This window comes from Suricata suricatta, chromosome 11 (genome assembly GCF_006229205.1).
Source record: "Suricata suricatta isolate VVHF042 chromosome 11, meerkat_22Aug2017_6uvM2_HiC, whole genome shotgun sequence".
Taxonomy (NCBI): domain Eukaryota; kingdom Metazoa; phylum Chordata; class Mammalia; order Carnivora; family Herpestidae; genus Suricata; species Suricata suricatta.
Genome location: NC_043710.1, coordinates 4,048,616 through 4,074,897, shown reverse-complemented (window position 1 = coordinate 4,074,897; position 26,282 = coordinate 4,048,616). Strand labels below are relative to the sequence as shown.

General features: G+C 54.1%; 1 protein-coding gene across 14 annotated transcripts in view; it reads left to right on the top strand.

The window, feature by feature from the left end:
- Positions 1-26,282, top strand: part of PPP6R3 (protein phosphatase 6 regulatory subunit 3) — a 119,067-nt gene that overhangs the window by 53,787 nt on the left and 38,998 nt on the right. For all 14 annotated transcript variants that reach the window (XM_029956318.1, XM_029956321.1, XM_029956320.1 and 11 more), the window contains 7 exons: positions 515-747; positions 5,009-5,195; positions 8,086-8,223; positions 10,590-10,655; positions 12,881-12,993; positions 17,101-17,214; positions 25,439-25,568. In XM_029956318.1, the coding sequence (XP_029812178.1) occupies positions 521-747; positions 5,009-5,195; positions 8,086-8,223; positions 10,590-10,655; positions 12,881-12,993; positions 17,101-17,214; positions 25,439-25,568 (975 nt within the window). In that variant the 5' untranslated portion in view covers positions 515-520. Of the gene's footprint in view, positions 1-514; positions 748-5,008; positions 5,196-8,085; positions 8,224-10,589; positions 10,656-12,880; positions 12,994-17,100; positions 17,215-25,438; positions 25,569-26,282 lie in introns of those variants that run through there.

Sequence of the window (26,282 nt, the reverse complement as noted above, 5' to 3'; positions counted from 1 at the left end):
CTGGACCTGATCAGTTTAGGACTCTCACCCTTGAGCTGTGAAAAGTGCTGTCTGCTGGTGGAAAGTGCTGCTTTGTGGTGGTTATTGACTTAACTCCTTCATATTCCGAAGAATCCTGGGTACTTGGGTCAAGTTCGCTGGCTGCTGGGAGATGCCGCCTCCATGTCAGAACGTGTGGCTCACCTGTGAGAAAGGGTCCGCTGTCTTCCTTTCCCAGCGTCACGGCGTCTTGGCAGAGTGCGGGTGGCTTAATTTTGTAGGTTGACATCATCCCAAGCTTTAGTGTTCTTGGAGCATTTTCAAATCAAAATTTTTTGTTATCAATAAAAATACTTTTCTGAGAAGGAAAAGCCCTGCGAATTTTATTTAGATAGTATTTTATAGGCTCAATATGAACCTTACTGTACTTGTGTGATGCAAGTTAGCATTTTAGACTGTGAAACTAAGCTGAAATTTGAAAAGTTAATATGTGAAGTTGAAATTTTATTTGAAATACTCTCTGCGTTTTGTTTAGACCAGCATGTTTTGGAAATTTGATCTTCACTCATCATCCCACATAGACACACTTCTAGAAAGAGAAGATGTAACACTGAAGGAGTTAATGGATGAGGAAGATGTTTTACAGGAATGTAAAGCTCAGAACCGCAAACTTATAGAGTTTCTGTTAAAAGCAGAATGTCTCGAAGATTTAGTCTCATTCATTATAGAAGAACCACCTCAAGACATGGATGAAAAGATCAGATACAAGTAAGAAAATTCAATCTTCTCTTGAGGGTGGGAGAGTGAAGTGGGGGTAGAATTTTGCTCTTTGTCCAGCAATTCCCCAGGGCCGTCGGAGACCATTTAGACTGTTAAGATGGTCAAGAGCGACAGAATCTGTGGAGCACAGAATCCGTTCTAGAACCAAGTCCAGTGGACTCACAGGGTTTTTTAAATGAGCGTTCTAAATTGCAGTCAGAGGCTTTGTAGAAAGGCAGTGCGCTTTATAAACAGTGATGGAGTTTCTTAAAATAGTAAGATGATCGAGTAAGTATTTTCTCTTCTTTGCAAATAGGAAGCTAGAGAGTACGTGACTGCCCACGCTCACACAGCAAATCCCAGCCAGAGCTTGGGTTATGAGGACTGTTCCTGAGACAGTAACTTCAGGGAACGGGGTGAGCCTGAGCGGAGCTAAATCTAAACAGCTAGCACCTCGGGTCCCGGTGGCGAGGTGCCGGGCTCGGCACTGGTTTCAGCTGCTCACGCAGGACCGCAGAGCGCCGGGGTCCTTCGTCCCCAGCTCTTGACTGCACTTGGACCGCGCAGTCCTGCAAACGTGGTGAGCACTCCACGCGTGTTCCCAGTCCCCAGGTCTCAGGGGTCCGTCCTTCCATATCCAACTGCACTGAGAGAGTTCGCTCTCCCGCCCACCCCCCCAAAATTGGGCAGATTCAGGAACAAAAAGTCATTGATTATGCATTAAATAAACTTAATGGAATGGGAAGAATTAAGGCTTTTAGTAGATTCTTCTTTGCCCTTTCTCCCCCAGTCTGTTCTTCTTTTCAGATATCTTTTTATTTCTTTCTGGGGAGAATTTTGCTGTCAGAGAAATAATACTTATTAATGCCTTCGAGTTGCTAGTGACTTGGACCTTCAAGGAGGTGAGGTTATGTTCTCTGCTGGCCATTAAGATTGACAGCTAGCATTAGCGACGGCCTCTGCTCAGATCCTCAGATCCGGGCCCTGAAAAGGAAGAGGAAAGAAATCCCGCAGCAGGAATACCAGCGGACCCCCCCTCCCCGCAGGGTGGGCGCAGCGTGCGCGCGGGGCCTGTCCTGGTAGGAGCCACACCAGGGCACTGCGGCTTTGCCCCCAGCCCGCTCGGGAGGGGGGTCGACCTTCCCTCGTAGAGCACTTGAGCCAGAGGGCTTGCCCTTCTGGGTCGGTTTCCTCACCTGCTGAACGAAGCTGATCCCTGTGAAACTGGGAAGAGCGGGCACAGCACATCTTCCGGAAGGTGCTTATTTTACCAGAAAGTAGTTGTGGCCTCTGTACTGTCACCAGGCCAGCGTTCCTTTCTGTTACCTTGGAGGTTGCCAGAGCAGGTGTGCGTCCCTGGCCACGTGGCCTTCTGGCCGGCTCCGTTTTGAGGGAGCGTGACTTGCGTGCGCAGAGGCGCCCCTGCTGTAGTTCTGGCCTGGACGGAGCCGCCGGCTGCGTGTGAGCTCCGGGCACGCACAGCTAGACTGGCAGAGGGGTGTTTCAGACGGGATTGGCAAGCTGCTGGGGTTGAGGTGGACGTAGAGTCATCTCGGGAAGGTTAGACAGGCGTTTCCTGGGCCCAGGCGATGGAGTGGGCGCGTGTTCTGTGAACCGCGTGACTGCGTCAGGTACATGGGGCCCGGCCTCACCACTCTTCTCAGCCAGTGATCATGCCCAAGGTGTTGAAGGTTTGTCATTTTGCACTAACCTGTTTAATCTTAGTGACGGATACCTCTGTTCTAATCTATTGATCAGGAATTCGATCTAGCAGAATGTTAAGCCTCGGTTCTTAAGTGGTATTAAAAACTCCTAAAGCTAAGGTGCTGTTGTTTGGGTCAAGGTTCCCACAGAGGGACTTAGGAGGGGCCGGGGGCAAGGCTTCAGGAAGGAGAGACTGGACAAGGGGGTCAGGGGCCGCTGGGGGGCCGCAGCACAGAGCACGTGGGCCCCGGCGACGCACGGTGTCTGGGGTGGCGGAGCTGAGGGCCTGGCCGGAGGCTCGCTGAGGAACGGGGCGCGAAGCCGAGACAGCTCTTACAAGTAGTTTCCCTGGAAAGGAGCAGAAAGGAAGTGGGAGCCGCGGCGGTGGGAGGCCGGAGACAGGTGGCGGTGGTTCGCCCCTGCTGGAGAGGAGCGGGTTGGGTGCGCGCGCAGGACGGTGGGAAGCAGGGGAGCAGCGGGAGGGCGCCCTCCGGGGATGTGCTGTGCCTAAGTAGGTGGGGGCCCCGTGATCAGGGACGGGGGAGGGAGGCTTTAGGAGCTGGGTCAGCTCTGTGGATGGAGGGCGGGCTGCAGAGGAGTTGAGGGTCAGAGCCTGCGGCAGGGAGCGGGGTGGAGGGGGTCTGTGGGGGGTTTTCGAAGCTTGTTTCTTTAATGTTTGAGAGAGAGGGAAGGGGAGAGAGAGCAGCCCCCGCCTGTCCACACCAGGACTTGGGACCTTTGGCATGGTGCCCGGGCCCGTATGTGCCTCTTGATCTAGGTCGAGTGTCTCAGTCACTGTGCACAACTAGGTGAGATCCGTGGAGAAGAGTTCGTAAGTGCCCGTGGCCTCTTCTGGACCTCGTGTGTCAGAATTTGGAGAACACACCTTACGTGGTTGGTTTGCGGCCGTGGTTGAGGCCCCTGCCTTTTACCAGTTCCTTATTTGCCAGCAATTTCAAACTGGGGCAGTTGAGACAATGCTCCCCCAACCCCCACAGCAGCATTTCGCAAGTTTTATAAAGTAAAAAATGAAGAGGCGTGAAAGAGCTGGCTTTTGTTTACCCTGGGCCTCGTCCTCAGTATTGGCTATGTGTTCTCCTTCCCCGTGAGGTAAATGCTGTTGTCTTAAGGTTGCAGACTCGGAAACTCAGGCCCAGGGAGGTGAGGTCACGCACGCTGTAGGTGGTAGAGACGGAGTCCAGCCTAGGCGGTGTGACCCCGGAAGCCGCACATGCACCCTCTGCGAAACCCCGCCCCTGGCACGATGGGGACTTCACGCTGCGGCATCTTTGAGCCTGTGTGTTCCATGAAGTACAGAGGAAGGCTTTGATTCGATTGAGCCACAGAAGATAGCCATTTGATGATAATGACCTTGGTGCTCGCACACCTTCCAGTTCTGTTGCCTTTCTTTTCCCTAGAGAGGTTCTTCTGGACATTCTTGTTCTGTCTTCCGACCTCGCACCAGAGCCCCTCAGAGGTCGCGGCTTTCCAGTCCTCCCGGGCCTCGCAGTGGGCCGCCCTTGCTGGCCTCGGGTGCCTCCAGCGGTGGGGTCTGTGTTCCAGACGGTGGTCCTCGCCTCTCTCTTGTCCTGCAGCTACTCGTGGCTGTTCTGTCCCCTCCCCGTCCTGGTCAGCCTTTGTCTTGCTGCTCCAGAGGCCTGGTTGGTTCTGGCTACTGGCTGCTTGATGGGGAGGAACTGAGAGCAGAGAAGTGACCTTGTGGGGGGCGCGGCTCTGGAGTCTCCGTTTGTTGCCATTGAATCCAGACGGGAACTCGTGGTACAAGGAGCGAGTAGAGAAGATGGATCAGCTGTCTGGTTTTCAGAGAGAGAGAAAGAGAGCTCTGACACACAGAGGCAAGCGTGTTCTCGGGGTGCAGGTGGTTCCAGGACTGTGGGGTCTGCAGACAGGTCTGTGTCCCCCAGCAGTGAGGTCTGACGAGGGGCTGATCGTGGAAAACCTCAGGAGGCTGGAGTGGAGAGCTCGTTTTCCGTCCACAGCTTTCCCGATCGGGTAGCCCAGGCCGACCTCCTGTTCTCCGCTTCCCTGTATTAGAAGGTTTATTCTCTTAAGATGTGAAAGAGACTGATCTTATAAGCAGTGCGCCCCGCAGACAGCTTTCTAGTACCGTTTGCACCCCGTGTGAAGGTAGACGTGGCCGGTCTCGGAACATGAATGTGGCTTGAGCACTTACGAGGGCCGAGCGCAGGGCCGTCTCCTGGAACCCAGCGCCCCTCCCTCGCCACCTCCCTCGCCACCCTCCGCTGCGTCCCGCCCCGCCCCCCACGCCCACCCCTGCTGTGGAGCCTCCCAGCTCCCGAGGCCCCGCCTGAGCCCTGCCTGCGCGGGGGAGTTGTAGTCTGTTCCAGGCTGTTCCAGTAACTTTTTAGACCCAGCAGAAAGTTCACTTTAATCTACAGGTTGGACAAAACGGATTGAAACGATTTTCTACCTCCCAGAGGTGATGTTGTTTTTCACAAGATTTGAGGAAGCCTTTCTGATGTGTTTTCTACTTTATGTCGTGAACCTGTCACTGCAGACGATGACGCGTGTCCTGTTCCTCCAGGTACCCGAACATATCCTGTGAGCTGCTCACCGCTGACGTCTCCCAGATGAACGACAGACTCGGAGAAGACGAGTCCTTGCTGATGAAACTGTACGGCTTCCTGCTGAACGAGGCCCCCTTGAACCCGCTGCTCGCCAGCTTCGTCAGCAAGGTGCTGAGCATTCTCATCAGCAGGAAGCCAGAGCAGGTGAGGGTCCTCTCCCGCAGGGCAAGTGTGAGGGCTGGCCGTCCGGGCCCGGGATGACCCCCAGGACCTGGGTGTCCCGAGTGTGCCCTCAGTCCAGGCTCTGGACCAGAGAGTGTCTGTGGGTGCGCGGACCCAGCCCCGCTGCCCACGTCCGTGCGCGCCTTCTCGCCCGGCGGCGTCCTGTCTGAGGGCCGCACAGCCCCGTGTTGTAGTCTGCTTTGGTTCCCTCTTCCGACATATGTGGAGCACGGGAATGTGGGGTGTCCGTCCGTTGGCGGAGGGAGTGCTGTGGCCCCCACTGAGCAGGGGAGTCGTGGGGACTCTGGTGAAGTAAATTTTAATTAAAAAAAATTTTTTTTTTTGCTTTCCCCTAATGACGAGCACTACACAGATGAAGCTTTAAACCAAAAGGCTCTTCCGTAAATGTAATCAGTGATTAGTTTACGTGCATGGTTTGATTCCACCCCAAAGCTTGAGTGCTTAGCTTGAGACGTCCCTCTTTCGACTTCTGTTCCTGCGCAGTAGCGCTCGCTGGGGGCCGAATTCCTACGGCAGCTATGACCATCTGTCTATGACCATCTATCGTGGCAGGAACCTCCCCTGCCCCCCGCCCCCGGCCCTCATGCCTGTTCTGTTCTGAACCATTCAGATCTGCGTGGGAAATTTCTCCTCTAAGGACCTGTCGCATGGGTAGTGGTTCTCAGTAGCATTTCTGGACCGGCGACATGAGTACCACCGAGAATTTGTTCGAAGTGCAAGTTCCGACTGCCCCACACCTAGTGGATCAGACACTCTGAGGGTGGGGCCCAGCGATCTGGGATTTTTAATAAGCCTTCTGGATGACTCTGATGCTTACTGCAAACCAAGAGCCACAGCCGTAGTGGATATTGGTGTGAAGAAGCATGTGCCGACAGTGACCCGCCTACGGAAACACACACCCGAGGAGCCGCCGGAGCCTCGACGCCCTAGTGCAAACGAGCAGGGGTGTGGCCGCAGGGGTGCAGCTGCTCCAGCCACCCGGCCTGGCCTCCTTCCCGATGGAAAACAGGCTCCGCGACCTGTCCTTGCCGTCGGCCCGGGGAGGGAACGGTTTTAGGCCTACCACGTCTGCCCCGTGCCAAGGCAGAGCGGATACGTGTTTTGTTTTAGAAAGACAAGATTGTTCTTTCGTTTTCTTAATTAAGCAGGATTTCCCTCCTAAGTGCGTTGGAACGGAGGTTCTTCTTTCTTAGGCCGCAATCCCCAGGCCGAGGTTACCATAACCCGGCTCATCTTCCCGTTCTGCCTCCTGGGGAGAAGTGACAGGCGGCTGGGTCTTCAGCCAAGTGCGCGTCGTCCCGTCGGCCTGGGTTACTGGGCCTCTCAGGTGGCGGTGGCCGCCTTCAGCACGCGTCGTCTTTCCCTCTGTGCTGGGGGAGCCCAGATCCCCGGGCCCCGGTTCTCCCCGCGCCTTTACCGCAGAGCGAGGATGCGCTTGAAGCATTCCGGGACTCTGCGCACCCGCTCGGCTGTGCGGAGCCGGGGGCCGGGCCGCTCTCCTGTTCGCGGTGCTTCTGGGCTTCCGACTGAGTGGGCCCCCCAGGCCCTTCTCGCTGCGGGAAGAGCTCAACCCCAGCGCCTCTCTCTCCTGGTGAGCGGAGTGTGGACGAAGGTGTCCCACCAGGGGGTGTGCTGTCAGGAAGGGTCTGTGCAGCTGCAGGTGACGACAGCCATTCGGCCGTGTGGCTTAACCGACACGGACGCTCGTCCGCTCACGGGGCAGGAAGTCGAGCCGCTGGACGCCTTCCGGGCTGGGGGCTCGCAGGTCAGCGGCGTCCATCTAGGGGGGCGCCGCCGTCCTGATCCGCTGGCCGAGGCACCGGCTGCGGTTCGTGCCTTCTTGAAAGATTCTGTGACCACATGTCACCTCCTCGTCTAGAGAGGGAACTTTCGACAGTTAGTCCTGCATTTGTGCCTGAAGGTGTGGGGCCGTTTCTGTCATCACTGGCTCTTGGACTTCTTTATGTGGGACAGTGGCAGGATTGTGGCTTTTGTGGCATCCAAATCTAAGTTTAAACCTCACGGCATCCACGGTTTCCGAACTGGTCTGCGCCTCGGTTTCCTCATCTGTAACACGGAGTGGGGGCAGCCTCAGTGCGAGGGCTCTGGAGGGACCTTGGGGAGACATAGCGGCTGCCACACTGGCTGGGCTGCTTCTGGGACTCGGGAAGGGACCCCGGGAGCCTCCGGACCGAAGTCACAACAGGGTGTGCGGGACAGAACCCTCTCCCCTTTCCTGCACAGGAGAGAGACCCGGGTGGCCTCTGGGGCCCCAGTAGTGTTTTCACGTCCCTTGTGAGTGGCCTCCCGCCACTCCCTCTCCCCCTCCTGGTGGGAACCCTGTCAGGTGAACCCAGATAAAACCCAGATGTGGTGTTTCTCCAGCAGGGGGTGTGGCCACCTAGACGGACGTAGAAATCCTTTATGCTTTGAATTTTTATTCTTACCTTGCTGGAGTCTAATTAGGGTTTGAATATTCTGTGTTTCAGTGCAAAGTCTAATGGACTTGCTTCATGTCCTTAAACTGTAAAATGGTGTATTCTCTTGCCTTTTGTAGAGTATGCAATTATTTATCCTTAGTCTTTAAAGATGAGTAATGAAAATGAATAGAAAAAGACTGTTGTGGTGTGTTTGTTAAGGAACACGTGGTAGGCTGGGAGAGTGTCCCGAAGCGGGCTGCGGACCGGAACAACCAGCCGCTCCCCAGCGTGTGGCGTCCGCCGGCCCCAGCGGCAGACGGCGGTGGGCTTTGAGAGCGGGGACCTGGGGGCCGCAGGGGCGGGGGGAGCAGGACCTAAATTTGACAGTTCCCCGTTTCCATGTCTTTCAGTTTTGGTTTGTTCTCCTCTAGATCGTGGATTTCTTAAAGAAGAAACGTGATTTTGTAGACCTTATCATAAAGCACATAGGAACTTCGGCCATCATGGATTTGTTGCTCAGGCTCCTGACGTGCATCGAGCCTCCACAGCCCAGACAGGATGTTCTGAATGTGAGTAGGATTATGCCCCCCCCCCACACCAGGGTGGGGGGCACAGGAGCCACCAGGGCAGCCGGGGGCTGGGCGGGGGGCGGGGAGGTTGGGAGAGGAAGGTTGTTTGGGAAACCAGAGGGGAGGGGGGGAGGAAGGTGTAGGTTGTTCGTAGGAAGAGATTCAGGTTTTGCAGGATTGGTTTTTCCAGCTGTGCCCATCTGTAGGTGCCCAGGTTGCTTCGTGAGGGGCTCTTGGCCGGTTTGGTTTCCGGTGGGTTGGGCGGAGGATGCGTCTTAGGGCTGCGCTGGAGAGAGCAGAAGGTTGGGGGTCGGACGGCTCATCTGTGTGCGCCCCGAGGCGTTGCTGTTGCTCCTGAGAGTGCGGCCACCCGCGGGGTCTGTTCCCAGGAATTCCGTGACTTTCTTCTTGTGGGTAGTTAGGGGCGTGGCAGAGGAGGAAGCCTGGGATTTGCTTTCAGAAGCACCCGTTAGTTGACGGTCTCAGGACCCGCGTGCCCTTGGAGGAGCCTTCTGGAGTGGACACTGGACGGGCCGAGACCTGGAAGATGAGGCTCCTCCTGGCTCTTCTCTTTGCCTCCTGCTCTTCCTCCTCATTCTCTTCACTGCCTTCTTCCAGAACCTTCCCCAGGCTGTTCCATCCTTAACACTCAACTTCGAACCTCAGCACTTACTCATTTCTTTGAAATCAGTTTTATTGGCGATGCCTGTTGTGTTTTACACGCGTGTGTGTGTGTGTGTGTGCGCGCGTGTGCGCGCGCGCATACATAGAGAGAGGGCTTCTGCAAACGGGAGGGGCAGAAGGAGAGGGGGAGTCTTAAGCAGGCCGCACGCTCAGTGCAGAGCCTGACTCGAGGCTTAATCCCACTACCCAGGCATCACGACCTGGGCTGAAACTAAGAGTTGGGCGCTCAATCGACTGAGCCATCCAGGCGCCCCGGAAATGCCGGTCTTAATTAGAGGCTTGCAGAACGAGAGGAGGGCAGGTGTCTATCGGGTGGCAGTCCGGGTGGGGCATGTTCTGCTGGGGGGAGCAGGTGGGCCAGGGCAGGCGACTGTGGAGGGGGGGGCGGCCTGGGCATGGGGGGGCTGGGTCTGTGGCACCGGGCAGAAGTCTGTGAGGATGCCAGCTGGGGGCACGCAGGGAATGTCCTGTGGTTGCCTGTGGGAAGGGGCCCTGAATTGGGGTGCTGGTTCCTATTAGGTGTGTTTTGTGGGTCTCTTTCCTCTGAAGATGTTGAGGATTCCAGTAAAGATTGCTGAGGACGGGGGAGGACGGGGACTTCTATACTTGGACTGCTGTAGGGGAAATCGTGGAGTATCGCCCCTTAGAATTCTTGGGGGCACTTCAGGGTTGAATTTTAGGGTTAGCTCATAGCCCTCAGTTTCCTTCCTTCTCCCTGAGTGGTCAGGACAGAGGACCCTCTACCCCCTCCCCTCAGACATCTCCTGGGGGTGCCCAGCTCTCCCCCTGCCCTGCTGTGTCACAGTCTGCAGTTCAGCGAGGTGCCCACGAGGGGGGTTCACGTGCCCATTTTGACTGGTCCCACCGTGTGAAGGGGGGCCTCCGGCCACGTGCCCTCTGGCGTCTTCGTGGGCACCGCTCTCCCTAGGGAGCGAACGCTGGGCCTTCAGCAGAGTGTGATTTCTTCCCCCCCAGCACCACGCCGCCCCCGGTCTCCTTTAACCTTTGGGTTGGGCTGGGTTTGGGGGATGTTTTTAGTTTTGTGTGTCCTCGTGGTCGTGAGGGCTCATCACGGGGTTTCTGCACGCGCACAGCCAGTACTCCGCCAGCCGCTGGCTGACTGGCTCTTCCTCACTCCTTTCCTCTACCTGTTTGCGGTCCCAGCGACACTGCACGTGTAGGGGAGAGGTTGTCCTGGTCAGGATCCCGCTCGGCCGCTGCGCCCGCGCTTCCTGTGACTCTTGGTTTTGAGTCTAAAAGTTCATCAGATGTTGTAACCCAGAGGCTTGATACCAAATCCTGCTTTTGTCAGTGTTTCCGAAGGTGAGCACGGATGCCCGTGCGGAAAGAAGGTGCATGTACCCACCTCCCGCCCAAGCAGAATGCGGCCCTGCTAGTGCTGAGTGTCTGAGGGTCAGTCCGTGGCTGAGAAGCCGGTGTTAGTATTTCTCAGTGTGGGGTTGTCATCTGAGGCGTCGTTGGTACTGTTGGCTGCTCTTTAAATAACATGTTCACTGGCATTTTCCTTCGGGGACTTTTAATTTCCTGTAGTGTTCGAAGTCCAGAGAAACCTGTAACGTTCTACTTAAAATGTGATGGATGTTTCCACATACGTTAATCTTCATTGGGGCTTGAACAAGAGCCACACATTGCTCTGATTACCTCTACGATGTGTTTTACAGTGGCTAAATGAGGAGCAAATTATCCAGAGACTTGTGGAAATAGTTCATCCATCGCAAGAAGAAGATGTAAGTTCTCTCATGTGACTGTAAACTTGATTTCTTTTTTAAAGCAGCCGTGTTCATGTGGGCACAGAACATAACTGTAGGAGACCTGAAGGCAGAGGACGGTATAACCTAGCGTTGTTAAAGTTGACAATTTTCTGAACACTGAAGGGTTTCAAAAAAATCTGGCGTTTTGCTGATGCCCAGGGCATTTCCAGAAATGGGGAAGACAGCAGGCCTGGCCCTGGCTCCAGCTCCTGGGGCTGGGACTTCGTGCTGCGCCAGCTCGCCTTTGTGTGCAGACCTCCGTCCACGCTGCTTTTTCCTTGTGTGCCCATCTTGGGCCTAAGTGGTGTGGCCACACATGCCCTTGCTTGTTCCCTTCTGGCTAGAGCTTGCCAGGCGGCACATCGAGTCTTCGCCACCACCGAACCCCAGGAGTGGTGGCACTTCCTGGCCTGGCGTACGGGGCTCACGGGGCTGGCGTGGTCCCGGTGCTGACGGCAGGCTTGGGAGCAGGATTGAGGCCGCGTTGGGAGTGTGAAGGCTGAGCTCTGTGCCGAGGGGACGCCCGTGCGGGTGGGTCCCCAGGGCCAGCCCATCTGCCGCTGCGCTGGCTGCCCACCTCGGTAGGGCTGAGCCGCGCGGGACTGCTGGTGGCCAGCCGTGTCCCCGCACACGTGTGGCGCTCCTCCGTGGCTCAGCCTGCTGTCGGGGAAGGGGCTGGTTCAAAGTAGGGGCGGGGAGGTTGGGGGACCCCCTCGTCTGCCCCTCTGTAGCCAGTTTGAAGAGTGAGCCCCACGAGGAAGAGTGCGAAGGTGGCGTGTGTACCCAGAGGTCATGTGGGCTCAAAGGTGAAGTTTCTGTCGAGGCGGAGTTAGCCCCTTCTACTCGGTGCACCTTTCATACCCAGAGTTTAGCTCAAACAGACTTTTCCCAAAACAGTTAATCATTAAAGGTGCTGCCGGCTCCTGATCTCGCCCTTGGGACGGTGCAGCCCGCGCTCCCCTCCACATTGTTACTGCAAGAAAGTTAATTTTGCCTCTGGCCGGTCCCGTGGATAACTTCTGTTTTGTGTTATGTGATACTTTATTTGCTAAAATGGCACTGACGTCTGTGTTCCTGACTCCGGTCACTGGAGTGTGCTGGAGTGTCACCAGCCACCGCGCCGGGCCCGCAACTGCTGGGGCTGTGGCCGTGCCCAGTGTCCCGAGCCGCACAACATGGTGCGTGCGGGTGCCGCCATTTCGGGCCTTTCCCGGAAGGCTGTCACACCACACGCGGGGAGACGAGGCAATGTTCCCTGCCCATCGGCATACTCCAGAAAGCTTTGCCTTTTTTTTTTTTTAACGTTCATTTATTTTTGAGAGAGACAGAGAGTGCCTGTGTGCAAGTAAGGGAGGGGCAGGGAGAGAGACCCCGAAGCAGGCTCCACGCTGTCAGCGCAGCGCCCAACGGGGGCTGGAACTCACCAGTGAGATCGTGACCTGAGCGGAAGTCAGACCCCTTAACCAGCTGAGCCACCCAGGCGCCCTGTCTTTTATTTTTTTAATCAGTGCCAATTTAAAAGCTGATTTATGAGCTTTTGTGCTGATAAGAGTATATACAGTTGAACTTTGAACAACACGGGTGAGGGGCGCCCACCTCCTACGAAGTCAGAAGTCCATGTAGAACTTTGGACCCACAGACCTTTCCCCGCTGACAGCCTGCGCTTGGCCATAGGCCCTGGTGATAAGGTGAGCAGTCTGTGCGCTGCGTGTCCCACGCCCGCTCTGCTAACAGCGGGGCTGGAGCAGAGACCGTGTCCTTAAGGAAGTCCTCAGAGAAAAAAGAAAAAGTCCTAAGGAAGAGAGAACACACTCGTAAGTACTGAACCGCATTAAGAAAATCTACCTGTAAGGGACCTCCTGCGGTTCAAGCCCATGTTGCTCAAAGGTCAGCTGCATTTGGGGACCTGTTTCTTTCAGGTTCTCAGTTGTAGGCACTTTTCCTTGTAGAACGTGGTCACACGTCCCTACACACGGACCCTCGTCCTGTGCACTGTGGTTGCGTGGAGCTCACGAGCCAGGCGGGGTCACATGCTCGTCTTTACCTGCCCGACTTCTGAGCCTGACTTCCTACCCACCACGGCTTGTTACCACCAGTGTTCATTTGTGTTATTTCTTAAGCAGTTTCCTCTCTAACGTTTTATTGTGAATTTGATGTCTGACGTGTCTGACTTGATGGTTAAAACTGTGCTCTTTCCTCAGCGGCACTCCAATGCTTCACAGTCCCTTTGTGAGATTGTCCGCCTGAGCAGAGACCAGATGCTACAAATCCAGAACAGTACAGAGCCAGACCCCCTGCTTGCCACCCTGGAGAAGTACGTTTAAAAGTCTGTTCTTGTTTTTTTTTTTTTATTATCATCGATGCCATTTGGTGTGTTACCGCTGCGAGTGGTTGCGGAGTCTTCCTCACGTGCCAGCCGTGTCCCGCAAACCCCTGGGGGCAGCCAGCAGGCAGGGGACCGGCTCCCCTGAGCTCAGCCGTCGGTGGGTATGGGGGAGACCCGCAGGGCAAGAAGGCCAATAAAGGACCTGTGTGCACAGACCTCACAGTTCCAGAAGCCCCACGAGTCCCTGGTGGACCGCCGCGCACACATTTGGCCCATGAGACTCACTGGAAGGCCTCCCTAGCGGCCGCTGTGCCTTTGCAGCTGACCGGGGGCGGCCTGAGCAGACCGGACCGATGGGCCGCGGTCTTGTATGTTCTGTGTCCTGGAACTGCCCGTGCCCTTGTTTTCAGACCCTTCTTCGAGCAGCCCTCCTGCGTGGGCGGAAAGCCGCTGGAGGGCGCTGTGCTGCTTGGAAATTTGTGACTGGCCGGCCCGTGGGTACCAGTTTTTCTAGATTCACAAATTTTCTGAAAGAATGTTTACCATCAAGCGTGGCCATACATTGGACCTGCATCCACACAGCTGCAAGCTCTCCTAATAAAGAAGAATCTAGCATTTCTCCACTTGGGAGGAGCAGAGAGGGTGAGAGGGCGCGCACACCAGTGGCGCCATGAGACGTGAGGGGCCACCATGCTCCCGCTGGTGACCCCGTCGGGCTTGTTGAGGCTCCTGTGGCTTCTTTGGGCATTACTACCCAAAAGGCCCTTTTATTCAAATGAAATATTCGTGAGTATTATTTTCCTGGCAGGTGTGAAATGAGCCAGGAACAAATTAAGAGACACGGTAACATTTTAAAAATCTCTTGTCCAGAAGCAGAGCGTGGTTCCCTGTGAGTTTTGTTGAAGACAGTCCACATTCAAATACTAGTAATCCACAAGTTAGGTTGGACCATGTAAAATTGCCCTTTGAGTGGGTTGAAAATAGACTGAATCCCAGCAATCTCCTGCAGTTCATGACAGCAGCTGTCCAACAGAAATAAAAGTCAGATGTGATTTTAAATTACCAGGTGGCCCCCTTCAAGTGAAATGAATTTTAGTAAGTATTCTAGTTGGCACAAAATATTTGAACATATGCCCGTTTTAAACAGTCATCGAGGTGTTGGACCTTCTTTGTACAAAGGTGTGGAGACCCGGCACGTGTTTTACACTTGGGACAGGTCAGCTCAGACTGATGCCAGTTTGGATACAGTGGCCTCATGCGGGGGCTGACTGCGGCCGTCCAGGACAGCAGGTTCCCCTGGGCTGTGAGACTGGTCAGCGTTAAGCCCAGAGCTGCAGGCCGCCAGAGCCCCCTCGAACGTGGGGCCTGGCCCAGGAAGCCTGTGTGTGTACCAGCTGTTACAGGTCAGGCTGTGTCTTGAGTCCTGGGTCAGCGGTAGGTTGAATTATAACAGGTGCCTACTCAGAACTGACATCGTTAAAGATTAGTTGGAGTAAATTTCTTCAAATTCATGGACTTGATGAGTCGGGGTCCCGTGCTCCCACTGAGTTAAGTAGTCGCTGCGCTGAGCAGTGGGAGACTTACTATGACTGCCCCCTGCCCTCTTCTCGAGAACAGAACCAGCCCCTTCCAATATCACACATGCGCCCACATTGTGGTGGTGTGTTAGTATCTGTTGATCAAGAAGATGCACGGTGACCAAAGGCTTCTGCGGGCTGGGGAAACTTACTAATCGTAATAATAGCATTTGTATACTGCTGATGTCTTACTAGGTAGTAATGAGACCGTGTATAGGTGGTAAATTATGGCGCGATGCAGCACTGATCACCAGGCCAGTCTGCTGGCCGTACACAGGGTGCAGCTTGCCCAGCTCTTTCGGTTACAGTGCCAGTGACCCGCAGCGCGGGTGCCCCGGCCGGGCATGCTGAGGGGGAAGCGTGGGCAGCACGCAGAGAGAGGTCGGGACTGAGCTCCGGTGGAAGAGAGCAGTCCAGGTGGGCCAGGGACCGGAAGGGGTCTGAGGGCGGACGGCAGCGCTAGTGCGCAGCGTGGGAAGAGTCTGGGCTGGAGCCGAGTGTGTCCAGTGTGGTGACTCTGCAATTCTGAAGTTCAAAAACTCCTTAAAGAGAAAATAAGTCCTCAAAAACAGTTGTGTCAGAGAAGGCTGGACTGCTCTTAATTCTTATAAAAATTTTTTTTAATATTTTTTATTTATTTTTGAGAGACAGAGACAGTGCAAGCCAGGGGAGGGTCAGAGAGAGAGAGAGGGAGACACAGAATCTGAAGAAGGCTCCAGGCTCTGAGCTGTCAGCACAGAGCCTGACCTGGGGCTCGAACCCACAAACCGTGAGATCATGACCTGAGCCGAAGCTGGACGCTCAACCTACTGAGCCCCCCAGGCGCCCCACGCTCTTAATTCTTGATACGACTGAGCTGAGAGTGGGGGCGGGGTTTGGTCCCAGGGGAGCGGATTAGCTTATGAGAGCGCGTCTTGCCTCTGCACCAGGGCCCTGCCTGGCTGCCTGCTTAGAGCAGCTCCTGTGGTGGGTTGACTGATGCTCAGCCAAGAACTCCAGCTTTTTTAATGTGAAAGTAACTATATTTTCTCTCACCTGTAAATAAATGTCCTATTACTTAAGGACTATGAAGAAGGCTTTCATTTTATGCTGCTTGATAAGCTCGGTCCTTCAGTTCATGGTTTCTTCTGTATCGGTGATATTTGCGGGTTGGTTCAGCGGCGGTGTCACGTCCTGACCGTCAGGTTTGGGCTGGCTCTCCTGTCGTGTTTGCTGTTAGTAGGACACCCCGTAGATGTAGCCGGCCTCTGAAGCCGTGCGCTAGCAAGGGCCTCTTTGTGAGCCCCTCCCTCGGGCATCAGCATTTGTGCCCGGATGAGTGCGCTCTCTGATAAGTAAGAACAGCACACTCGACCGAGAAGGTGGACGTCCAAGGTTGGGTGCTGTGTCCCCGCCCTCTACCTGGGGTGAGGCTGCTATTTGAAGAGCATCCCCGTTTACTGCAAAAAATCTGTTTTCCAGAGCTCAATCCCAAGCCCAGTGTTTATTGGGTAGACTGCTGTGTGTTGAGGGCCATTTCCGGTGCTGGTTCGGGTGAAGTCTCACAAGGGGTTTCAGGGCTGGTCTGGGAGTAGCTGAGGCTCCTTGGGGCAGGGGGTCCTCTAAGTCAGTAGGTACCAGTTGTATTTGCTTCCACCAAATAAAAAGAGACGCTCCTGCTCGTTGCCCGAGGGCAAGGTGGCTGTGCTGGGGTGTGGCAGCTGTGCTCTCGGGGATGACTGGCATCTTTGCAGGAAGGGTGGGGGACGGCCTAGGCCCCACTGTAAGGAGAGTCCAGTTTCTAATTCCCCTGGATTCTGAAAGTTCCTGAGATCCTGAGACACTGGGATTTTCCTGGAGAGCATCCATAGAAATTGACCTAACAAGTTACCCTCGTGTTTTACGGGAATCTCATGACCTTGAATACGTGATGGGAAGAGCCAGCCTACAGAGAATTCCTTTTGGGCAGTACTTCAGTCGGATCCATTTCATTGCTACCATGTTATTTTGATTTGCCAAATTTTAATTAGAGGGTAAAATGCAACAATTGATCCTGTCTTTTACCTGTTTTAGATCTTAGTTAATTATACATTAGTGCCTTTGTGGGAAAACACTTGTGGGTTCTATTTACCTTTTTGAAAAATTCCCCTCCTTTTGTGGGGCGTAGAGTTCCAAATCTTAGTACCACCCACAGCTACCGCCCTGGGCCCAGTGGGAGGTGACTGCCAATCTTGAAGTATTTGTTGGCTCTCAACACGGGTGGCAGAGGCAAGCAGGGCCCAGGGCCTGGTTAATTCTGCAGGGGTGGGGTGGGGCGGCGGGGGGGCTGGTAGGAAGGTCTGTGTGGGAGAGTGACATTTATAATGAGCAGGATCACTTGTCTAAATGTATTAACAGTGAAGCATTAAGTAAAATGGACGTGCCCAAGCGAGACCGAACCTCGTATACTACTTGCCTTCCCGGGGCCGTGATCGTTTCCTCTGACGTTACTGTTCCGTGATGTCACAGCTAGCACTTGACCGCTGGTTTGTTTCTCTAGGCAAGAGATTATAGAGCAGCTGCTGTCAAATATTTTCCACAAGGAGAAAAACGAATCTGCCATCGTCAGCGCCATCCAGATACTGCTGACTCTGCTTGAGACGCGGCGACCAACGTAAGCCTCCCTTTCGTCTTGCAGCCGCGAGCCGCTTGTTCTGCTTTTAGATTTTCGGAAAGTTCAGAGTTGCTGGCTGGTAAACTGCGGTGCCGTGTCCCTGAGTTACAGCCGCCGGTGCTTTTCCGCTGCGTGAACTGTAAGTTAGTTTTATGAGAGCGTGGCAGGTAGGGGTGTGGTTTGGGGAGCGCTCTTGGGGGATTGGTACCGGTTACGAAGACGTGGCTGTCCCAAAACGTGTCGCAGCGGAGAAGCTCGTGTCTGAAGTACGAGACTTGGAAAGAGGTGTCCTCCTGGCCGCGGGCAGCCGCCTCTCCTCACGGCAGCTCGGGGCCTTCTGTCTCGTGGTTCCTCCCTGCTCGGGCTAGCGGCGGCCTCGGCTCGCTCCTTTGGGGATTTCGCACGTGCGGCCACTGCGGCTGCGGAGGCCGTTTGAGGACGGGCGGGCCGGCGGCGGGCCGAGGCCTTCCAGGAGGCGGTTGAGCTGAGTGTTTGAGAATCAGAAATGTCTGCTTTCCCCCAGCGTGTCTCCTGGGCCAGCCGTTTGTGTCTGTCCTATAATTCTTCACGGTTTATGTCCCCTGCCAGCTAATTCGCTTATTAATTGTCAGCGTTTTCCGATTGTTCCCTGGAGCGTGAGAAGCGGTATGTGTACGTAAGCATTGCAGGAATATGCGGTTTGGAGATGAGAATTTGTGTTTTCTCACTCACGTTAGATTTATCCAGTCACCCAGGGGCATGAAGAGGGCAGGAAAGGGCTGCCGCCAGCAGATGAAAATCTCAGCCGTCCGGAGTTTCGGTGAGGGGGTGGGTCGCGGTCTGACAGCACTGCTTCAGAGGTCTTGTAATTTGGAGATTGCATCTGCAGCTTCGACTGTGTCTTTTCTTGTAAAATCTGTTTCAAATCGTGTAACCGGTAACTTTTAAGGTATTAATCAAGCGGTGCAGGACTGCCTCCCGCTCATCCTGCTTCAACGCAGTAGCACCGTCTCCGAAGATGCTTTGAATCGGCGCTGTAAACGGAGAAGCGTGGCAGGCTGTGGACTGCCCGAGGCTCCTGAGGGGGCCCAGGGCCGAGACCTCGGAGCAGTAGACACAGGGTCATTTGCATGCACCTGCAAGCCTTGCCCCGGGGAGCTGCGGTGGCCGTGGCGGCTCGGGACCTAGCCGGCAGCACCAGAGGACGCTCCGCTTGCACAATAGGCCTGAGGGAACAGAGCGGCGGCTTTGAGGGGAGTGCCCGGTCCCCCACCGTCATCCCCCTCTGCCCTTGCTCCTGCTGAACAAAGCTCTTCGGCCACTAAGGACGCCCTCTAGCCCTGAAGACACAGGGGAAGACCGTTTGCAATAGCAGAAGGGCCCGGAAAAAACCCTCAAGCCCACGGGAGAGGCAAGGACACATACTGGGCCCCGACTGTTCGAGGTCCCCTCACACCGAAGCGAGGTCAGTGAGACCTAAGGACCTGTCAGCCGCCTAAGACAGGCTAAACCAAAACAACATTCCCCCCCTCCCCCACCCCCACCCCAAGGCGTCCGGTAACAACAGCCGCCGGCTGGTGGAGGAGAGGCCGGTGTGGAAGGGGACCCTGCAGGCACAGGAGCCAGCTTGAAGACGGGGCTCAGAGTGACGCAGGGAGAACCTTTGGCACACCGGCCCTACCTGTAAACACAAAGGAACGGGACACGGGCCGGAAGTCTGGCGCGTGGTCAGGGTGGTTGCAGCAGCCGCCAGGCCTGGCCCAGCCGCAGCCAGGAGGAGGCTATAAACCCCCCCGCCCCATTTCCTACCACCCTACACAACTTGTCTACCTTTCCACCAAAAATTACAAGACAAGCAAGACTTAAAAAATCCCCAAAACTCAAGAGCAAGAGTACTCAACAGAACTAGATTTTTAAATGCTGGAAGAGTCTGCCAGGGAATTTGAAATAACTCTGATTAACATGCTAACAGCATGTGGGGGGAATGGACTGATGTGAGCAGGTAGGGAACTCTAGCGGAGGTGGAAGATCATATAGAAAGTTCTGGAGATGAAAACCACAGCAGAAATGAAGACTGCCTCGGGGCTTACTGGTGGTGAAGTTGGACATAGTCAAGGAAGGAATCTGTAGGCCATTAGAAATCACCCTGCTGAACCGTGAAGAGGTGAGCCAGAAAGACTGGTCTGTGAGCTGCAGGGGCCCGGGAGCGACCTGCCGCCGGGAACAGGGACCGGTGCCCAGGGCTCGGTCCCTGGCACCCGTCTCCAGGGAGAGGACCCGAGGCTCCTTGGAGAAGCGGCTGGCTCTGCGACTGGGGCGGGCGGGGGCCCGCGTCACACGCAAAAGCCAGTCTAGGAAGCCCCGCGGAGCCCCGCAGGCGCCAGCCGAAACCAGAGCCCGTGTGCACAGTCAGCACCACCAGCAACGGCGCAGCAACAGCTTGTGCAGCGTTGTCGTGTCCCGGGGCGTACCGGGCCCGTTAGTTCATGCTGATGCACGTAAGTAGGGGAGAAGAGACACGGCTTCCCTGCAGAAGGATTTCATGTCGTTTGTGTCGACACACCCCTCCCCTCGAGGAGGAAGAACGGGACTGCCCACTCTTTTGTGTGGACGGCACACCAGGACTTCCCTGCAAAGGGTTCTGTACGGAAAGATAGTAAAAAGAGCACCTTGACAGTGACTCTGATGAACACGTCCTCAGCCAGACAGCCACAGTGACCAGCCGGTGAGCAGCGGCGCTGACAGCGTGCGCCCTGTGGTAACGGGAGTGACGCTCCGGCTGCGCGGGCTTCCGCTCAGAGGCCCGAGCTCACGAGGAGAACGTAAGACCAACTCCAGGGACAGGACGGTACGCTCCCTCATCAGCGAAGTGTGAGTCGCCGTCACGGCCAAGAGGAGCCTGAGGACACAGCACAGCTAAGTAAGACGTGGGGTCTCAGGTGGGATACTGAAATGAAGGAAGGCCTTTAGGTAAAAACTGACAAAATCCGAATAAAGTACGGATGTTACCTGTCAACCCTGGCTTATTGATTGGGACAGACGCATCATAAGATATTAATAATGGGAATCCGAGTTTGGGTTATGTGGGGACAGTCTGTCACCTTGGTAGTTTTCCTGTAAATCTGAAACAGTGCTGACCAGAATGGACATGGCATTTAGACAGGAGCCTCGAAGAGCAGCAGCCGCCCACCTGACCCCGGGGCCCCCGCAGAGCCGCCCCCCCCCCCCCCCCCCCCCCCCCCCCACATCAGGGCGCACGGCTTTCCAAGTGCATGTGCGACTGTTACCGGGGTAGACCAGACGCACAGCATAAAACCGTAACAAAGTAAGATAATCATGCTGAGTAGTTATTCCTACCATAATGGGTGTAAACTAGGAATCATTTTAAAAAACAAAAAAAGCTTGGAACATCCCCAAATATTTGGAAATGAAGCAACAGGCTTCTTCCTTCCTTCCTTCCTTCTTTCCTTTCTTCCGTCCTTCATCTGTCTTTTTCTTAGGGAGAGAGCGCATGCACACACACAAGCCAGGGAGGGGCAGGGAGAGAGGGAGAGAGAATCTCAAGCAGGCTCCAAGCTCAGTGCCGAGCTCAACACAGGGATCATGACCTGAGCCGAAATCAAGAGTCAGACGCTCAATTGACTGAGCCCTTCAATGTTTATATCAAGAAAGGAAGACACATACACACACAAGACAAAGTTTTGTGCCAGTGATCTAAGCTCCTATCTTAAGAAACTAGTAAAGGAAGGGGCTGCTGGGGGCGGGGGGGGGAGGGGCTCAGTCGGTTAAGTGTGGGACTTCAGCTCAGGTCACGATCTCACAGTCCGTGGGCTTGAGCCCTGCGACAGGCTCTGTGCTGATCGCTCGGAGCCTGGAGCCTGCTTCCGGTTCTGTGTCTCCCTCTCTCTTCCTGCCCCTCCCCGGCTTGTTCTTTCTCTATCTCTCTTTCAAAAATAAATGTTAGAGGAAAAAAAAAAACGAGTAAAAAGAGCAAATGAAACCCAAAGCAGGCAGAAGGAAGGGAATAATAAAAATAAGAGCAGAAACCAAACATTGTGAGGGGAAAAATAATACAGAAAATCGGTGAAACTTAAAAGCTGTGTATTTCAAAAGATCAATGAAATGAATAAACCTATAGTCAGGTTAAGAAAATGTAGGAAAGGTATACATTATAAATCACAGGAATAAAAGGGGACATAATTGCATTCCCTATAGACAATTAAAGAATAATAGAACACCATAAGCAACTCACTAAACAAAACAGGCTGTGGACAGCTTCCTTAAAGAAGTCATACCACCACAGCTCACTCCAGAAAGTAGTAGGTGGCATAAATAATCTTAGGTCTTTTGAAGAAGTTTAATTCATATTTAAAAGCTTCTGGCAAAGAAAACTCTTGGCCCAGATTAGCTTCATTGGTGAATTCTACCGAAGATCTAAGGACTCTACACAAATGTAGAAGAGAAGATGTTTTCCAGCTCATTATATGAAGCCATCCTTACTTTGAAACTAGACAAAAATATTGCAGGAAGAAAAACTAACAAGACTCCACGAGAACTTAGATGCAAAGTTCCCCAAGAAACTATTGGCAGATTAAATTCAGCAATGTATTAAAAAGATCCTGTCTCGTGGCCACTATGGCTGTCTTGGGAATGCAAGGCTCATCTGTCCTTCAGAAAGCCATCAGTGTGGGGCGCCGGCGGGGCGTCCGACTCTGGGTTCCGGCTCAGGTCATGATGCCAGGGGCGTGTGACGGAGCCCCACGCTGGGCTCTGTGCTGAGTGTGGAGTTCGAGACCCCGCCCCCGCCCCCCGCGTGCTTGTTCTCCCCAAACGGATCCGCCCGCGGTGGTAGCCATGTGCGGGCGAGATGGCGGGGCGGGCCGTGGGGGCTCTTGCCTGCGGCTGGTGGGACGCAAAACTGAATGTAATCCAGCTGTTCTGCTCCTTGGTGTTTACCCAAAGGAGTTGAAAACTGATGTTCACACACAGATCTCCACAGGGATGTTTATGGCAGCTCCACCCACACTTGTCAGAACTTGGAGGTGACCAGGATGTCCTTCAGTAGGTGAGTGGGTCAGTACACTGCGGCGTCACCAGACAGACAGCCTCGAAGGGACAGGAGAGAACCTTCAGTGTCACTGAGCGGCGGAAGCCCAGGCGAGGGCACACCCTGTGTGGTTGCAGCCCTGGGGGTGCCAGGGGGAGCCAGCGGACACATCCGGGGCTGGCGGCGGGGTGGGAGTGGGGCGCAGAGGACCCCGGCAGTGACCGCCGTGTGATGCCGGACAGACGTGTGTCATCACGTGCTTGTGTACGTCTTGGAGTGCGCAGCACCAGCATGAACTCGGACCGGGGACGCCGTTGTGTGGGTGTAGGCTCGTGGAAATGGACACGCCCCGCTGGGGGAGGGCACGGGGACAGGCTCTGTTCCTTCCCCTCCAGTGTGCTGTGAACTTAAACTGCTCTGTAAAAATAAAGTCGTAATAAAAGATCAGTGACACTAACAGGTTAAAGAAGAAAAACCATGTAGTCCTTTCAATAAAATCCTTTGTAAGAAAAATTTCTCCGTAAATTAGTAATTGAAAGGACCTTAGAAATTGATAAGGCCCCTTAAAAAAGCCTGTAGTTGATACCATTCTTAATGGTCAGAGACTGAAATGATGTCCCCCCTAAAACCAAGGAACAGGGCAAGGATCATCATTACCAGTCCTGTTCAGCCGCCTGCTTGAGCCCCAGCCAGTGCAGGAGGGCCAGAAAGAAAGGAAGGGAGGGAGGTAAGGGGGGAGGGCATCCAGACTGGAAGGGAAGGTGTAAACTGAATCACTGTGTAGATGTCAGGATTGTCCTCATAGAGAACACTAAGAAAAAACTAGACCTCACAAGTAAGTTTAGTGTAATTGGAAGACATCAGGTCAGTATTCAGAAATGACTGGATTTTTTTAATATATAATAGCAATGAACAACTGGAATTTGGAAGTTTTAAGAAATACCATTTACATCGAGAAAAGAAAGTATTTAGATATATATCTGTTCATAAAATGTGTGCAAGATTTAATGCCAAAAACCATTCCATATTGATGAAATCAAATACAGCCTAAATAAATGGAGAGAGAGTGTGTGTTTGTGGATTGGAAAATTCAGTATCGTTGAGATGTCCGTTCTCCCCAGACTGATTTGATCTGGGGCGTGTGTAACTCCAGTCAAAATCAAAGCAGGAGTGTTTGTAGAAATCAACAAGTGATCTCAGGGCCTTGGGTTCGAGCCCCACGTTGGGCTCCATGCAGGGTGTGGAGCCTACTTAGAAAATAAAAAGGCAGGCCACACAGTGTCAAAGAATATGGACAAATAATGTGTCTGAGAAAGGACTATATCCAGCTATATAAGAACACTCAAAACCTTAGTAATAAAAATAATCCAGTTTTTTAAGATCAGAAGATTTAAGCAGACACTTAATGCATAAGATATATTTGTGTAGCAAATTATAAAAATGCCCATCCTTTGTCATTGCTGAAATTCAAGCTGAAACCACATTGAAATACCATTATACACCTTTTGAACAAATCCTATTTGTTTCCTGTGGCCACTGTAACAAAGCCACAAACTGGGGCTAAAAACAGAAATTAGTCACACAGAATGTGGGAAGTGCCAGTGCAGGGTGTCAGTGGTGCTACCCTGCGTCCAGGGAACCTGGCAGAGACCCACTCTTAGCTTCTTCCCGCTTCCAGGGGCTGTTGGCGTTTTTGGGCTTGTAGTCCCCTGTCTCCTTCATCTTCACACCCCCTTCGCTGCTGTGCCATTGTGTCTCTTTTTAAGAAAAATTTTTTTTTAGCGTTTAATTTTTGAGAGCATGAGCAGGACGGGCAGAGAGGGAGACAGAATCCGAAGCAGGCTCCAGGCTCTGAGCTGTCCACACAGAGACCCATGTGGGGCTCCAACCCATGAACCGTGAGATCATGACCTGAGCCGGAAGTCGGATGCTCAACCAACTGAGCCACCCAGGTGCCCCATTGTGTCTCCTTCATAAGGACACCTGGGATGGCATTTAGGGCCACCTGGATAATGTCCTCTCAAGATCCTTAATTACATCTTCAAATAAGGCAATACTCACAGGCGCCGGGGAGCAGGCTGTAGACCTGTGCTTGGAGGCCGCCACTCAGCCTCCTGCACCACTGAGCGGACGACGCAGTAGGCCGTCCTCGTGCTCTTGACAGTGGAGAGCACCTGGCGGTCTCCCGTGCTGCTCTTGGGAGTGCAGTCGTACGACCGCTTTCTAAAATGCTCGGCGGTTCCTGCAGAGTTAGACATCCGTTTGTTATGCCATCCCGCAGTCTTCAGTATTTCCGAAAGCGAAAACCGTGTCATGCAAACGTGTTTTTGTTGCCTTTATACATGATCACCCAGAACTGTGAACAAGCCAGTGTGTCCTCACACTGGCAAGTGGCGACGTGCTGTTAACGCAGCCCTGAGGTAGAAGTCGTGGACGCGTGTGGAAGGCTTTCAGATGAGACTTGTGTGCCAGGCGGCTTCCTCGGTCCCTGGCGCCAGCGTGACCCCACGAAGTCCTGGGAGACACGCCGGGGAGGCTCCACGAGTGGGGGGCAGGGGCCGCCAGTCTGCGCTGACGTCCCACTGACCCACCGCTTCCGGGTCCGTCTTGCCACTCGAGCTGCTTGCCCACGTTCTCGGTCCCTCCCACCGGGAGACCCCTTCCTCGCGTGCTCCCGGACACCGGCTGGGGCGTGCGCGCCGCATTCTCCTCGTGGCCCTGCTCTGTGAGGGGGGGGCTATAGCGAGCGCGGACTGAGCTTCACGCACAAGGGGGATTGATACTTGGTAAGCGGGCGATAACGCTGGTACCCGAGCAGACTGTGACGGGACAGACACAGGCCTGTTGCTTGTCAGTATCCCAAACGGCACACAGCTTGGGGTGCCCTGTAATTCGGGGACCTGATCTTTTCTTTCCCAAAGTCTCCGGTGGAGACCTGCTGTCAGGATTATAGGGTAAGGAGCTAGACGGGGCGGGGGAGGGGAGGGAGTCACGTGTAATTTCTCCCCTGACGCTGCAGGATTTCCGATCACGTTGCTGCTCCCCAGTGAGGTTTTATTACACCTCCTTCCCGTCCTTCCAGAAATGTTGATATAACCGTGTTTATATAGCCATTACGTATCTACCTGCGTACTGATGGGGTGCACCTTGACGGATGTGTTTTGAAATTATAATAAAATTTCCTTGCTTTGTTTCAAGATTTGAAGGCCATATAGAGATCTGCCCGCCAGGCATGAGTCATTCAACTTGTTCGGTCAACAAGAGTGTTCTAGAAGCTATCCGAGGAAGACTTGGATCTTTTCACGAACTCCTGCTTGAGCCACCCAAGGTAGGGCAGCCATCTTCAGCACGGCTGGCCAGGTCAGCGACTTGGTGGAAACAGTTGTTAGAAAGTACACGAACCTTTCGGAAGTGGGACTGGCTGTGACCAGCACGTACTAGCTAGCCCTTCCGGCCGTCTGGACTGCTTTTAAGTGAGTTTTCAGTTGGCTTTTATCTATGTGTAATGTCTACACTGGTGGATAGGGTAGATTAAAATTCAGCAGAATATTTACCTACTTAGAAAACTTCAGCATTTTGTTCTCTTTCTTTTCTTCTTTTTAATATAAATCCTGGGTACTTTTATGCCAGTCAAATAAATAGTCCTTGTGGCATGTCATTTTCACAGCTTTGAGGTAGTAAATCTCTTAGGAACTGATCTTTGAGACTGAGTCGCTGTAGTCCGCGTTGGGAGCGGTGCGTCCGGCCGAGGGGGAGACGTCACATTGACGGAGTGACTCGGAGAGCCCGTGCTCCCGGGGCCTCCACGCCGAGCCAGCAGGGACCGCGCGGGCGGCCCTGTGTAGGGCGCCGCCACAGGCCGCGCTGTTCCCTCCACCGCAGACAGCGGGTGAGGGTAAGAGGCTCTTCCTTCTGGAATCTCTGGGAAACGCAGGTCCGTGAGGTCCCCTGGCCGCCCGGAGCTCACACTTTCCTGTTTCTTTCCGCGCTGTGTCATCGCCCCCAGTGGCCTGGCCGTCGTGCGTGTCTTACGGCCTCTCCC